Source organism: Manis javanica, chromosome 4, assembly GCF_040802235.1.
Source record: "Manis javanica isolate MJ-LG chromosome 4, MJ_LKY, whole genome shotgun sequence".
In the NCBI taxonomy this organism is placed as follows: domain Eukaryota; kingdom Metazoa; phylum Chordata; class Mammalia; order Pholidota; family Manidae; genus Manis; species Manis javanica.
In genome coordinates this window covers 131,904,286-131,920,628 of record NC_133159.1, presented here as the reverse complement: position 1 = coordinate 131,920,628, position 16,343 = coordinate 131,904,286, and the positions used below count along the sequence as shown (strand labels likewise).

Sequence of the window (16,343 nt, the reverse complement as noted above, 5' to 3'; positions counted from 1 at the left end):
GTTTTTATCAGGGAAGGGTGTTGGATTTTGTTAAATGTTTTTGTGGCCATTGAGATGATCATGTGATTTTTGTTTATTGATATGATGCGTTACATTAATTTGTGAGATTTTAAACCAACCTTGTGTCCCTGGATAAAGCCTGCTTGGTCATCCTATATAATTCTTACAATTAAAGAAGTTATCATTATTCCAAGCCACTAAGTCAGGGGGTAATTTGCTAAGCAACAATAACTAGTTCAAGCTGCCTGGTATGGGACCACATGTACCTCTTTGCTACCATAGCTCCCAGGGGACTGTGGCCAAGAGTCGGCCAGTCACCTCCAAGGTCTGCTCTCTTGGGTGTCTGCAAGGGCCTCATCTGTCCAACGGCTTGGTGGTGGGGTGGTCTCACATGGAGCAGGAGCCGGGGGCTCCTTCTTCTTTCTGATGGTACACGTATAGAGCTGGAGCCTAGAATACCTGATGCCAGAGCTGGGACTAGAACCTGAGCCTCATGTCCCTTGGGTCTCCAAATCCTTTCATTGGGAGTGGTGACTCAAGATTAAGTTTCAACTATGTCCTCCTGTTATGCTTTGATATATGCGGAAGATGGTGTTGTCTCTTTGCATGAGGGGCTAGGTTGTCCCCTGGAATATAATTTGCTCTAAGTATGAGAGAGTCAGGGCCTCAGGCTTGGTTGGAGCAAACCTCCAGTGCTGGAGGGCAGAGTGATGCTATGAACAGGTCTGTGACTGCTTAGGCTGTGACCTCAGACCATGCCAAAGGGAGAGGGAGCCATGAACGCTGCTACAGAAAGGGCTTGTCTGGGTCCCTGCAAGATGCTGGAAGCCCCACCAAGAGATGCGCCTGTGTGCAGAGAAAGCCTAGGTGCTGCATACTTGAGAGAGCAGTCTATGCACAAGACTCCCTCTGCACGATCACAAAAGAAGTGTGTGTGTGTGGGGTCATTTTCAAAAGGGATAGACTTCTAGCTATTTTTCTGGTAAAGGCTAGAGCAACAGAAAGACCGTTGGTGAAATCAAGAGCCTACTATTACTTATAGGTTGGTGTGGCTGGTAGCCTGAGAGGAGGCAAGGTTCATTCACTCATTCGGAACACCTGTTCTGTCTTCCTGCTCTGGTCACGACCTGGGAAAGACTCTGGGGGAGGCAGAAAGGGCTGACATACCACCTTTCCCTTAAGGAGATTGTGGGAGACTGAAAGTGAGCATTAAGTATCATGATAGAGATAAGCACTCAGCTGAGCCTGCAGGCTTCCTGGAGGAGGTGATTTCTGAGTGCACTTAGGAAACACTAGTAGAAAGTGGCGGCTCAAAACCAGTGCGGTGGGTGTTGAAAGTTCAGGGAGCAGTGAGAGCAGGGATGGGGGAGTTTAGAACATCCTTTTCCCTTTTATCATCCATCTCTGCCCACCTCTCTTTCCCTCTACCTTTCTTCCTATTTTTCTCTTTTCCCATCTTCGTTGTTTGCTAGCCTCTCTCAGGCCCACCACGCCCCCAGCCAGGCCCACTGCTCAGCAGGGCCAGGTCCCTAGTTAACCGCTAGTCTCTGTGTTCTAGATTCCAAGGGGATGGAGGAATTTTCAAAACTGCCACCAAATCAGGAGAGCCCAGGTGAAGAGGAGGCCTCTGCAGGCACAAAGTCCTGACCCTTCTGGTACAGCTACAGTGGTGACCCTGAGCCCTGCGGCCACAGGCCTAGCACACACTCATGTTTATTTTGTTTTGTTTCATAGCATTCTTTTTGTGTGATTGTAAAAGTAATCCATGCTACTTACTACTTTTTCTTTTTTTATGTTACATAAGCAATACACTGCAGAAAAATTAGTATGTACAAATAAGATAAGAAGTTAGTATTGCAAAGAGGACAGAGTTCAGAGTCAGATGGGACAGCATTTAGTTTCTTTGTCCCCAGTTTTCTCATCTAAAAAATAAGTATAACTTTCATATACAGTTGACAGAGGGTTGCAGGACCCAGGAGATGGTAAATTCTCTGTTAGTATTTGCTGTTGTTATTATTGGAAAGTAAAGAAAGAAAAGAGGAAAATTACCTGTGACTCTGAGCCTGGGATAAGTACTGTTAACCCTTTGGGATATATATCCTTCCACACTTTAGCCCTATGTATGTATGTATATGTATACAAATATGATACACGGTTCCACACTGTGTCATACAATAGGGTCAAAACCCATATTTTCTCAGTTAATTACTCATGCTTGCACCTGCGTTATTACCAAGAAATCCAGGATCTTGAGACCACCCTGAATTATCCAGGAACTGTGAGGGCTCACACCCCGCCTGCAACAGTTCATGTGTGCTGTTACTTCTCATGGCCACATGGTGTCGCTATTGAAGCCCGGTAGCAACCGGTACCCGTGATGTGCTTGGTGAAATGATGCTGTTAGTTCTTGTTGAAAACACGCCAAACTCAGCTAGAGATCCCGAGGCGTGAGATCCCAAGCTTGCAGCTCTCACTGTTTAGCAGGTCTCTTTCCTGTCCACCTCCCGCTAGCTAGAGTGCCAGCTAGTTTTCAGGAGCTCTGGGTTAGGACAGTTAATGGCATCTGTCGGCCCCTAAATCCAGAAACTCAGTTTTCCTGTCTTCCTGGAGAATCCACACCAGGAGCTTGTTTAAACCCTCCAATCACAGATGGTCAAATTACACCCCTTTTTCCTGGAAATGTTAGGGGCTTACTCTTGTAGGGCGGGTGACCCCCTCAGGCACTGGGGTGGTTAGCCATCTGGGCCGTTTGCTTGCCCAACTACCATTTTCCTTCCTCTTTTCCTCCACGTGCACCAGCAGCCTCCCATGGTGCCCACCCTCCAAGCTTCTCTTGCAGCTGGGGCACTGGCATGTGACACAAACCTGGGTCCTGAGGGAATGCCACCTGGGGGAGTCTTCAAAAGCTTTTCCTCCCTGATAAATACACATGAACACATTTCAGAAGAAATCTCCTTCCTTCTTACAAACTTGAACACAAAGGTTGTGGTAGCCAGTGGGCTTTGCCTCCTGGTATTTGTGCCCTCGTGTGGTCCCTGCCCATAGTGAACCAGGGCTGGCCTGTGTGACCGAGAGAATAACATGGAATACAGACCTAGAAGGCAGGGTCAGAAGGTGTTGATGTTTCTGCCTTGGTCCCTGTGGGACTGCTTCCTCTGGAAGAAGCCCACCACCATCCTGTAAGGACACTCAAGCGCTCCTGTGGAGAGGAACCAAGAGCAGCATCAACTTGCCGGCCATGTGAGGAGCTACCTTGGAAATGGAGCGCCCAGCCACAGCTGAGCCTTCAGGTAGCTGCAGGCCCAGCTGATGCCTCACTGCAGCCACTCAGGAGCTTGAGCCAGAACACCTGGTAAGCTGCTCCTGGATTCTTGGCCCACTGAAACCCTGAGAAATAACAAATGACCCTTGTTGGTTAAAGCCATGAGATTTGGGGCAGTGGGGAGGGATTTGTTATAGAGCAATAGATAAGTAATCAAAGGCCAGTACTGTAAAGACTGCAGAGAGGAAAGAAAGCTCTGGAGTTTTTGAGGATGTCACGGTGCCACTGAGTTAACCAACATGGAAACCTCCTAATCCCACCTTTTTGTGTGGGGTAATTGACGTCCTTGTTTAGCTGCTGTTGGATCTGCTGTTGCTTGCAGCCAAAAAGCATCTCTGCTGATCCATGTGATAAGAGATGACTTCCTGAGAATTTCTGAAAACTGATTCCTGGGTGATGTCCTCTTACCTCTTATTCTGTAAAGCTGGACATTTCTTCTGTTAAAGCCCAAAGATGTACATTTAAACTCTGATGGGAACCCCTCTAGAAGAGCCTCCATTGAAAATGATCTCACCTGAACTTCTGTATGAGTCAGTCTATGGGGACAAGCAGTCAAATGCATTGGGACTGGCCAGCTCACCAGTTGTTCTTGTATTTATTTTTATTATTTTTACCAAAATGGGGTCACATTGGACATTCTTACTGTGCACTCTTACACTTCACCATCTTATCCTAAACTTGTTTCAGATCAACATAGATTAATATTAGGTAGAGGGTTGTCTGGTGCTCCATCGCGGAGAGGCACCATCATTTATTTGACCAATCTCCTGAAACCGGGATTCTAGAAGGTTGCTGCTTTTTTGATACTATGATCACCACATTTACTCTTTTTAATTGTGGTAAAATATACATAACATAAAATTTACCATTTTCACCATTTGTAAGTGCACAAGTTAGTGGCATTAAATACATTCACCTTGTTGTACAACCATCACCACTGTCCCTCTCCAGAACTTTCTTATCCTCCCAAAATGAAACGTGTGCATTAAACAGCTCCCCCCTGCCAGCCCCTGGTGACCTCTATTCTACTTTGTCTCTGTGCATTTACCTGTTCTAGGCACGTCATGTGAGTGGAGTCATGCAATCTCTGTCCTTTTGTGTCCGGTTCAGTTCACTTAGCATAATGTTTTCTAGGTTCATCCATGTCACATGAGAGTTGCTTTCCATTTTATGATTGAATAATATTCCATTGTGTGGATAGACTACAGTTTGCTTATCCATTCATTTGTTGACAGATGTTTTAAAAACTATTTTTTAAACTGAAGTACAGTTGCCATCTCCCTGTGTGGGAACCCAGGCTTCCTCTCTGACCATCCATGACACTGTGCCACCCCCAGGCTGGCTTCCTGCTCCTGGGATGAGGTGTGCTTCAACTTTATGCCAAGGTGCCTCTGAGGCCAAGCCTCTGTATCCAGCAACACCGCGGGAGTCAAATCCTGGGTCTGTGGTGGGAACCTGTGCTTGGAAGCCAAGGAGCCCCAGGAAGTTGCCCATTTTCTGATGCTGCCCTCCTGGCCACACCTAGTTTCCATGATTTGACCAATCTTGAGAGTTTTAACCCCTTGAGCCGCTTCTTTGGCCCTACCTGCTTCTGAAAGCCGAGGCAGGTGGTGGTCTGGCCTGACATAGTGAGGGTGGGACCCTGGACGGGGGTGATCGTGACCAGCCCAGATGGGGGCAGCTCTGTTGGTGCTCACTGCTGCAAGACTCTTGTATGGTTTGTATGAGTGTGAGTGTGTGTGTGTGCATGCTTGTGGGCCTCGATTCATACTCACACATCCCTACTTGAGGATGTAGCTCTGCCTGTCACTTTTTGGCTCTGAGGGTAGGGCTGAGGTCAGAGTCTCAGCTCCGTGTACTGGGGAAAACCCCCTTTTATTTAACAGATGCTTTCATAGCACTTCTTCAGTTCTACAAAATTTCTAGGCATTTCCAGTCTCTTATGTAAGCCACAATGACCCAATAAGGTATGTACTATTATCACCCCCATTTTACAGGTGAGGAAACTGAGGCACCGAGCAGTTAAAAGACTTTTCTAAGGTCAGATGGCCAGTGAGGGGCGAGTCTAGCTCCAGGGCACAGGATCTTAGCCAGGACACTAGACCGCCTGTGTGTGTTTGCATTGGAGAGCCTGGTTTTGAACTTCCGTTTGTTCTGCAGACCATCCACACGGGGTGTGTGGTTGAACTGTTTGGCAGAGGCTCAGGACCGATCAATACCACCAACATAGTTGTCACAACAATAATTATTGTCATCACAAAACACTGAGTGCTTCCTAAGGCCAGGCTCCATGCACTTACCTCAGCTCATCCTTGCAATTAACCCATTAGCATATTCCTCCACAGGAGGGCACTGGGTCTCAGAGGGATTGGGGACTTGCCCAAGGCACACAACTAGGAAGAAGCAAAATTAGAATTCGAACCCAGGCCTGCCAGACAACAAAGCTCACATCCTTGCCATGTTGCCAGATTGGGTTTTGTTTGCTTTAACTTAAAAAACAAATTTGAGGTGAAAGTCATATTAACAGAAAAGTGTAAAGCATACAATTCAGTGGCATTTGGTACATTCACAGTGTTGCACAACGATCACCTCTGTCTAGTTCTAAAACACTTTTATCACTCCCATAGGAGACCCTGTACTCATTAAGCATTTCTGCCTCCCGTTGGGCCCTCACTCACAACCACAAATCTGCTTTCTGTTTTTATAGTCTTAACTATTCGGGACATTTCATATAAATGGAATCACACAAGATGTGACCTTTTGTGCCTGACTTCTTTCACTTAGGGTAATGTTTTTGATCTTCAGCTGCATTGTAGCATGGATCAGGACTGCATTCCTTTTTGGGGCTGAATAATATTCCACACATGGATTGACCACATTTATCAGCTGATGGACATTTAGGTTGCTGCTACCTAAATATTGTGAACAGTGCTTCCATGAACATTTATATATGAGGATTTGTTTGGGTCCTGTTTTCAGTTCTTTTGGGTAGATATCTAGGTGTAGAATTCTCATATGATACTTCTATGTTTGACCTTTTCAGGAACACTATACCATTTTCTACAGTGGCTGAACCATTTTGCATTCCTATCAGTGATGTATAAGGGTTCCATTATCTCCACATCCTCACCAACACCTGTTGTTTCACACAGCAACTCCTTTTGAGTTCCTGGACCCGATTCCAATGTGTGTGTGTGAGAAAGAGGTGGGGGCAGGGGGGTGTCTTCCCATCTACCACACCAAGCAGTTCTTGAACATCAGCAGCATGTCTGAGCACTCAATACTGATGCTATCTGTCCAGAGACAGAACCAGATACCCCAGGTTAAGGGCTCGTCCTACAAGACCACCCTCCACCCCCGACTCCAGATGCTGGTCACAAGCTCCAGGCAGTTCCCTGTGTTTCTAACCAACAGGCTACAGATTGGAGGTTCCCATGACCTCCTCCTCAGGTTCTATTAATTTGCTAAAGGGGCTCATAGAATTCACGAAAACACTCACATTTACCCGTTTAATAGAGGACAGATGAAGAGAGACATAGGGCAAGTCCCAAATAAAGGAGCTTCTATCCTCGTGGAGTTGGGGCCTGGCTTAGTGGCACATGGACCTGTTTTCTGGTTTCCCAAGTGTGGAAGCTCTCTCTGGCCCAACGAAAGACAGGGATATGCTCTTCTCAGGAGTTTTTGTGATTTTTGTGAGGGCTTCATTGCATAGTCGTGATTAACTAAATCATTGGCCATTGGCTGATTCAACCTTTAGCCCCTGCCCTTGGTGGGGTCCAAAAATCTCTCATTAACATGACAAGACATCCATTTCACCTTTTAAGGCTCAAAGTGTTTTCAGGAAGTGTGGATGAAGACCAAATATACCTGGGAAACACATATTTGGTCATATGAATGATCAAATATATATTTCTTATAACTCATATCACACCCTTTTATATTAAAAATAAAAGTTTTAGCAATCTTAGTGTGAATGAAGTGGTATCTCATGGTTTTGATCTGCATTTCCTTAATGACTAGTGATATTGAGCATCTTTTCATGTACACATGGCCATTTGTGTATCTTCAGAGAACTATCTGTTCAAGTCTGTTGCCCATTTTTAATTGGGTTGTCATTTTGTGCTTTATCTTTTTATTTAGAAATATTATACAACTTAGAGAAAAATTACAATATAGTAAAAAGAAACCCATATGATCTTTTAAAATTTATTTTTAATTTTTTAAATTAAAATATTGATATACAATCTTATGATGGTATATACACAACACAGTGGTTCAACATTCACCTGTATTATCAAATCCTCACCCCCTCCATTGCTGTTACTGTCTATCAATGTAGTAAGATGTTACAGTCATTTAATTGTATTCTCTGTGCTGTACTACCATCCCATAACCTACCTATAATGTGACTGTGAATTATAGTGCCCCTTAGTCCCCTTCTCCCGCCCCACCCCAATCTTCCCTAACCCCTCCCCTTTGGCAACCACTAGTACCTTCCCATGTTTGTGAGTCTACTGCTATTTTGTTCCTTCTGTTTTGCTTTGAAACCCATATGCTCTTTACCCAAATTCATCTATTATTAACATTTTGCCCCACTTGCTTTCTTACTATGTCTATTATTTTTTCCTGAAAAAACTCTAGAGTGAGTTGCAAACATAATGGCCTTTACCCCTAAATTATGTAAGGATTTCACTTACATAACCATTACACAGTTACCGACTTCAGTAAATTTTGACACTGATATTTCTTCCTAATCTACTGTTCGCATTCCAATTTTATCAATTAATCCAATAATGTGCATTCCCCTCCAGTCTAGGATCCTGTGTTGCATTTAAGTATCGTATCTCTTTGGTCTCCTTTAATCTGAAACAATCCCTCAATCCTTAGTTTTTTGTGACTTTAACATTTTTGAATAATATAGTTCCTTTAAAAAAAGGTGTTCCATACTCTTACTATACAATCCAGCAGTCACACTCCTTGGTGTTGATACCCAAAGGCATTGAAAACTTATCCACACCACAACTTGCACATGGATGTTTTAGCAGCTTCATTTGTAACTGCCAAAACTTGAAAGCATCTAGGATGTCCCTCTGTAGGTGAACAGATAAACTGCGGTTCCTCTGGACAATGGAATATTGTTCAGCACTTAGAGAAGAAAGGAGCTATCAAGCCATGAAAAGACATGGAGGAAGCTTACCTGCATATTGCTAAGCGAAAGAAGCCACTCTGAAAAGGTTATCTTTTGATTCCAACTATACAACATTTTGAAAAAGGCAAAACTATAGAGACAGTACAAAGATCAGTGGTGGCCAGGGATTTAGGGAAGGGAAGGATGAGCAGGCTGAGCACAGAGGATTTTTTTTGATTATTAAATCCTGTTTACTTTTATAGTGGTGTTTTTTTTTTGGTATCATTAATCTACAATTACATGAGGAACATTATGTTTACTAGACTCACCCATCATCAAGTTCCCCCAACATTCCCCATTGTAGTCATTGTCCATCAGCATAGTAAGATGCTATAGAATCACTACTTGTCTTCTCTGTGTTGCACAGCCCTCCCCATGCCCCCCCTACATTATACATGCTAATCGTAATGCCCCCTTTCTTCCCCCCCCTTATCCCTCCCTTCCCACCCATCCTCCCCAGTCCCTTTCCCTTTGGTAACTGTTACTCAATTCTGGGGTTCTAGCACAGAGGACTTTTAGGGCAATGAAACAACTCCGTATGATACTGTAACAGTGTATACCCATCACCACACATAGAATGTGCAGTACCAAAAGTGAACCTTGATGTAAATGCAGGACTCTGGGTGGTAACAATGTAAGTTCATTAATTGTAATGAATGTCCTACTCTGGTGGCAGGTGTGGAGAATGGGGGATGTTATGCATGAGTGGGGATAGAGAGTCTATAGGAAATCTCTCATCGTTCTGCTCAGTTTCACTCTGAACCTAAACTGTTCTAAAAACCAAATTCTATTAAGAAAGTAGTGTCTCTTAATTTGGGTTTGTCTGATTAGATTCAGGTCATTCCTGGCTGTAATCCTGCCTAGATTGCGGTTTGTCCAGGGCCTCACCTGGAGGTGCACAATGCCCGTGGCCCCTCATCGGTGATGATATTTTAATCCTTTGGTCAAGATGTTGCTGGATTCTTCTGCTGTATAGTTGCTCTTTTCCCCTTTGCTATTAACGAACAATCTATAAGGATACTGTAAGACCACACCAATATCTTGCCCTTCATCAAAATCTCCCCCTGAGTTTGCAGCCCATCTGCCATCTTCATTCCTCCAGGTAGGCATTAGGCAGGAGCAGGTGCTGGCCTTCACTTGTGGTCTGGTTCAGTGCGGGTCTCTTGGCCAGCCTCCTGATCTGGTCGGGTTTGAGTCTGTCATTTACAGCCCATCTGTGTGGGCAGCCAGACTCTCTCACAGGGAGCAGGGTTTTGAGAGACTCAGCTCATTTCCTGTTCTGCAATGCTTCTTTTCCTCACCATAGCAGCTGCAGCACTGCAGCCACAGGCCAGATCAAGGGGACCCATAGTGCCAGACACCAGGGCTGGGGGGCCAGAAGCTCGGCCCCCAGTAGGCCTCAGAGGCTGGGGATGGTGAAATCTCACTGGCAAGGCTGCGGTGGGCGCAGCAGGAACCTGTGATGAGATGCTCAGCAGTTAGGGCAGCTGTGTTGAGGCTGGGAGCCCACAGGAAGTGACTTGGTGCAGGGCTGATGCGCCTTTGCCCAGGCACCCATCCCAGGACGGGAGCTGCAGGCTGGTGAGGCTGGGGGCATGTCTGCAGAGTGCCGGGAGCCCGGGCCAGGGGGACCTCAGGGCAGGTGCCCAGGGCCAGGTGGACCCTCTGGGGCCTGGGGCTCAGGTCAGTGCCCCACTCAGACTGCCCCTGCGCCCTGGAGCCTGCCCCGCTGGAGAGCTTACATGGCCGCCGCAGTGCTCTGCTACATCAACCTTCTGAACTACATGAACTGGTTCATCATTGCAGGTGAGGAAGAGGCAGCCCCTCTGGCGGCACCTACTTGTCTACCCACTGGCTGCCCTGCCAGCAGCCCACACTGTGCATCTATGGTGGCCTCCATCCAGCAAACTTCCTGGGGAGCAATCCCTGCTGTTCTTACCCCTGGAGGTGGTTTCAGCCAGTTCTGAGTCAGGGGAGGGCCAGGCGAGTTCCCAGTCCAGCCCCAAACTAAGAGCATGCACATAGGTGTGGGTACACAGTGGCAGGTGGGTGGGCAAGGCGGAAGGGAGGATTGGGCCTTCAGGCAAAGGTCTAGAGGTTCTGGGTGGAATGGCACGGTGAGGTTGTGGAGGACAGGGCCGCCTGGCTCAGCTCCCAAGCAAGAAATAGCTTACTGGCTGTTTCTGGGACAGCAGGCTGAGAGCCAAGCTTGCACATTCTGCCTTCCTTCCTGTAGGCCCCAATGCTCAACTTGCTCTGCCTTCTTGTTACGTACTCATTCACTGATTCATGCATTCATTTGTCTGTTCAAGATTGCACCTTCTTTTCTCTCTTGATCACTGGTTCATTCAAGATCAGTTGAGCCCTAAACATGGGTAGGACCTCTGTCTCGTGGGACCCGGTGGAGGGGAAATCAGTCTTGTAATTCCCAAACTCAGGAATCATCTCGTGGGGCAGGAGAAGCTAATTAACAGGACTCCTGCAAGGCAGAGATGTGGCCAGACGAGGAAGGCACAGCTCTGCCAGGGATGCTCAGAGGATCGCTGCAGCGGCTGGGCATCCCTGAGGCCAGGGTATTGATTCATCAGTTACCAGGGTGGCTCACCAGAGAGTGGATCTGGAATGTACGGGACTCCAAGGGCTGCACATAGCGCCAGACCCTGTGGCTGTCTTTGAGGAGCTCAGAGGGACGCAGAAGACATGTACAAGTGACTTTAATCCAGGACAGAGCAGAGTGAGGGTCAGCTGGGCAGCCCCAGAGTGGATGACTGAGGGTTCTGGCAGAATTCACAGAGGAGGGGGTATTTGGTTTCAGTCTTGAAGGCTGAGAAAATTCGCAAGACAGGGAGTGGGGTGAGGTGAGGGCATTCAGAGAGGGTCTGTGAGAGCCAAGGAATATGGGGTGAAAGTGCATGGTCTGATCAGGGATGGCTAGAGGGGGAAAAGCCAGGAAATTTTTCTAAAATGGTGTTTGGGGTCAGATATAGCCTTTTTGGGTGCTAGCCTGGGAGCTTGGACTCTCTGCTGAGGCAATGGGGAGCCATGGATCTTTAAATGGGGGGACTATAATCAGATTGGAGGCCCTAATGGAGGCAAAATGAGAAAGGGAGGCCAGTACAGAGGCTCCTGCAGTGGATTAGGCCCAAGCAGAGGAGGCCTGAGCTGGAGTGTGGTCCCAGGGCTTGGAGAGGAGGGGAGGGGGCAAGAGGCAGATGGGAGATGGGCACTCATGGGTACAGAGCTCTCTGTGCCCCGCAGGCTGGGCTCCCTGCTCTCACTGCCACCTACTGCCCAGTGGCCCCTGGCTGGGCCCCTTTTCTGCTGGGACTTCCTCTGGCTGTGTGAGAAGCAGGGCCAAGATCACAAGGATGAGGGAGGCCTGGAGAAGTGAGACCGTGCAGAGGGCCTGGGGCTGTTCTGATTGGCGGGCCGTCCTCCTGGCAGCTAGAGTTCTCCATTGGGAAGCAGCTCTTTGGGAGGCTGGCATGACCACCTAAGGTAAACGTGAGGCTGGGTCCACATTTGGCCTTGGGCTGCCCCCAGGGCGCCCTGGGATGGGAGGAGTCCCGGAGCAAACAAAACAAGGGGACCAGGCTCCATTCCGAAGAATGGGGGGTGAGTGCAGTCACAGAGGGTTTTCATGGAGCTATTTCCTTTGCTTGTCCACGTTGCCTAGTTTTTTCTCTCCAACTAATATGTCTTATTCGAATGTCTTACTCTTCCTGTCTTGACATCATGTGCTGTACAGCTATTGAAGCATTTTCATAGTGAAAAAAAGTTACAAATTAGAACTTTAACAATTATTATTATTTGTAGAATTTTTATGAACCGCAAATTGTATTTGTAAGATGTAATTACAAATATTAAAAAGAGGGGAAGAAAGACGTATGGGTTGGTGTGCCTCGATGCTGTGGCAACGGGGCCCCAAATCCAGTAAATGTCTGAACAAAAATCTCTTACTTGGCTTTTCCCAGTCTTTGATCTTTCTTTGTCCACTGGCAGGTCTTGGAGGTGTGGATATGGGGCTTTCTTCCTCACTGCCTGGGTGTTTCTGCAGGGCCCCACTTGGGGGCGTCTGCCCCTTCTGTGCCACTGAGTGGGAGGTTGGGCTGCCTCTGCTGGGACTTCAGTCCTAGCTCCCCTGCTTCCAGCTGCACAACCATGGGAGCCTGGAGTCTCTGTTTCTTCATCTGTACAGTGGGGACAATGACAGACCCCACCTCTTAGGGAAATAACTGGCAGTGTCCAGCTCAGGGAAAGGCCCTCAGACATCTCATAATTACATGAAAGTGATGATTGTTCTTCAGAATCATGGGGTCAGAGCCTCATAGCTCAGATAAACAGGTGCCTCAGACCCTGACTAACTTGAAATACCACTGAGGGAGTTTCTAGGAACATCCTGGTGTCTGGGGGCCTGCTTCCTCTTTCTGCATTAGGCTGAGCACCCACTGCACCCGCCATGGCCTAGCAAGATCTTGGAGGGGCTTCAGAGACCCAGCTGATGCAAAGCAAGAGCCTGCCACCCTCAGGGAGGTGGGGCCAAGGTTGGACCTAAGTGGGACCTGTCTCTGAAGCTCTCCTGTGTACCCTCATGTCTGTGTGCTCATGCCTGTGAAAGCACATGCCTGTGTGTGCATGTGTGCAGGCCAGGATACATATATCTTTGTGTGTACATGCTCATGTGCATATATGCATGTCTATGAATGTCTGAAGTTTGTACATGAGCAGGGCTGCTGTGCTGCATAACCCGGGGGCCTTCCATGTGCTGTAGTCTAAGTGCACTGGGAGCTGCCAGCCACTCTACAATGTGAATGGCAACCTGCACCCATGTATATGCATGCATTCTCAGTGTATATGTTCATGTGTGTCTGGGAGGTGTGAGAGTAGGCTTACACACCTGTAAGTATAGGCTCCTGTGTGTCTATGGACATCTATGCCTCTGCAAGCACATCTCTCTGGGAATGCTTGTTTGTATGTATATGGATCTGCGTGTCTGTGTCTGCTTACATATCTGTGTCCGGGAGTGCATGCTTGTGCATGAATGTGTATGCATGTCTGTGCCTTTGGGATGTGTGTTTCTGCACGAGTTTGATGTGCACTCATTGCTCTGTGTGCTGGTTCTTTTATCTGTCTGTATGTGGTTGTACGCATGTGTGGGAGAGCCGGCAAAAGACAGTGGGCCTGGGTGCCACACCCTGTGTTACGCCTGTCAGCTGTGGCCCTGTCCCAGATGCAGGGACAGTGGCCTTTAGAGGCCTAGAGAGCAACTTCCCATTTCCTGAGTGCTGTCTGTCTGTCCACAGGAGTGCTGCTGGACGTTCAGAAGTTTTTTCAGATCAGTGACAGCAATGCTGGTTTGCTTCAGACGGGTAAGGAGTGAGTCCCTGGCCTCAGAGCTGGGGCCCTGGGCCCATGCTAGGTGGGGTCTTGCCATGGGTCCTGTTCTGTGCTCAGCTCCAGCTTCTGGGAAGAGAGGGCCAGGCTAAGTCCCACTGCATCTCCAGGCACAGAGGAGGCACCCTGAGGATGGTTGGTGTTGGGGAATGAGGGACAGTCTGGGTGGGAGAAGGAGAGGATGTAGACTAGAACCCAGTGCTTGGACAGCCCCTGTGGGGTTGAATGTAAGTGCTGCAGAAATTCCAGAGGAAGATGGATCTGGAAAAGGCTCCTGAGCTTCAGATTATGCCTGTGGAGTTGGTCATTCATCCCCTCATGTTTGTTCAGCTCCATCGAATACCAGAAACTAGCTAGGGGTGAGAAATCCTTTTTTCTCTCATGGACCTGAAAAATCTGCACCAGGACACACACAGACACACACATAGACACATTCTCCCACACAGGCTCACATAGTCTAGGCTGGGAGGGTCTGGTCCCGCAGGGGTTACAACACAGCAGTGGGGAACAGCCACATATCCCATTCCAAAGTGGGGGCAGTTGGAGTCACAAGGCACTAACCTTCCCCCTGTGAGTGTGTGGATGGTGACACACACATGCACACACATACCCACATGTGTGCACACACTGTCACAACACAGGGCACCCAGGTATGCACATACCCGACCTGGAACTAACGTGTGTGGTTCCTCTTCTGCAGACCCCTCCTCCTCCTAACAGTCCTCTATTTCAGTGTCCTAGAACAAGGCTCTCAAACTGGGATACGGGGATCCCTGGGGATACATAAAAACTTTCCAGGAGCTACATGAGCAGAGATTTGAGAGAATCCATTTACAGATCCTCAAGCCTGCACATCTCCTTCCTAAAATGGACCTGCCTGAGGACAGGCCTCTGGTTTTCTTTTCCTGTCCCCTTTCCTGATCACCTGTCCAGCACGGCAAACAGGAAAATACATCTGTCTCCATTCTGAGTTTTACTCTCATGCACTGCCCTGGGGAGTGAAAACCTCTGGGGTGCCAAACAGAGGGACCCTTTGTGGATGCTTAGCTTCTGCTTGGGAGGCCTGGGGAGCAAAGCAGAGACAGCCTCTGTAGAAACCCACTGGGGATGTTTCCTCTAGGCCACAAACCCATGGCAAGGTGCCAAGCCTTATCTAGCTGTGGCACTGGGGTGGGACAGTCTACTACTTGTTTATGATTTAGAATTCAGAAATGAATTCTCAGTCTCAGGGACGGGTGTCAACACATTTATTTCAATTAACAAAAAATGAAGCCAACATTTTAACATCTTTCTTACAGACAATCAGTCCGATTTGTCTGGTTGATTTGGCAAATAAAGACTGGTTTCACTCATTAGATTCTGTAGTGGACATTTTGCATAAACCGAACAAACTTGATCCATAGTCCCAAGGATCTGGATGAAAACACAGTTAAAAAGATACAATACGTATGGCAATCACGTCTTTGCTGCTATTTAAACGTACTCTAAGAATGTTTTAAGTGTCAGTTGAAAATATGTGAAGGGTTACCTAGGTCTACAAAAACTTCTTTAAGAGGTAATGGAGCAAAAGAGTTCGCAGCTCACCCCTTCAGACCGAGGGGCTTTGCTGAGGGCCCCTGCCTGGGGACTGAGGCATCAGAGCATCAGCTGGTGCTCCAGTCCTATCTGCAGTCAAAGCGAGACAATCTCGGATGGATACCCACAACCTTCTAGACCAAACAGATAATGGTAGTTGAGCAACATTTCCCTCCTCTGGTTCTTGGGTGAACAGGATTATTCCTATGAGGCCCCTGATCCATAAGATGCTGGAGAGGGAGACATTTGTATGTGAGGGAGAAAGTACATGAATATGTGGGTGTGGGTGTGTGAACATGCAGTGGGTGGCTCCGTGTGAGGGTTAGTGTTTGAGGGTAGGGCTAAGGGAAGGGACATCGCTGGAGGAGCAGTCCAGAAAGGTGTTGGAAAAGGCAGTGGCTTGGTAGCCTGATAACCAGGCTTGTCTCCGGTAACCTCGGGGGAGCTCTTTCACCTTTCTGGGTCTCTGTGCAATGGCCCTAGGACCCAGCCTGCTGTGTGTCCGCAGGGCCACAGAATCGAGGGAAATGCAGAAAAGAGAGGCTGTGGTGGGGCTACAGCAGTAGGGTAGAGGGTGGAGTACAGCAGTGGTTGGCAACGCCCACCACGGGAGAGGGAGGCTGCTAGAGTTAGTTAATTGATTAATAATATTTAAAATTAACACTGATGTGGCTCTTATTCTGCCAGGCACTATGCGAAGTGCTTTGTGATACCAACTCATTTAATCTTCATGACAACCCCACGAAGTAGGTATTATTATTATTATGCCCATTTTATGGAGGATAAAACTGAGGCACAGGAAGGCTGGAAGGCTTGATGATAGTCACACAGCTAGCAAGGGTCAGAGCTGGGGTTCAAATCCAG

General features: G+C 47.7%; 1 protein-coding gene across 9 annotated transcripts in view; it reads left to right on the top strand.

Annotated features, from left to right (window-relative positions):
- Positions 1 to 9,820: 9,820 nt before the first annotated feature.
- SPNS3 (SPNS lysolipid transporter 3, sphingosine-1-phosphate (putative)) overlaps positions 9,821 to 16,343 on the top strand; it is a 40,379-nt gene continuing 33,856 nt past the window's right edge. For all 9 annotated transcript variants that reach the window (XR_001852324.3, XM_017655014.3, XM_073234987.1 and 6 more), the window contains exons 1-2: positions 9,821 to 10,316; positions 13,814 to 13,879. Coding sequence is in view for 8 of the 9 variants with exons in the window: in XM_017655014.3 (XP_017510503.1) it covers positions 10,106 to 10,316; positions 13,814 to 13,879 (277 nt within the window). In the remaining variant the exon portion in view is untranslated. The remainder of the gene's footprint in view (positions 10,317 to 13,813; positions 13,880 to 16,343) is intronic.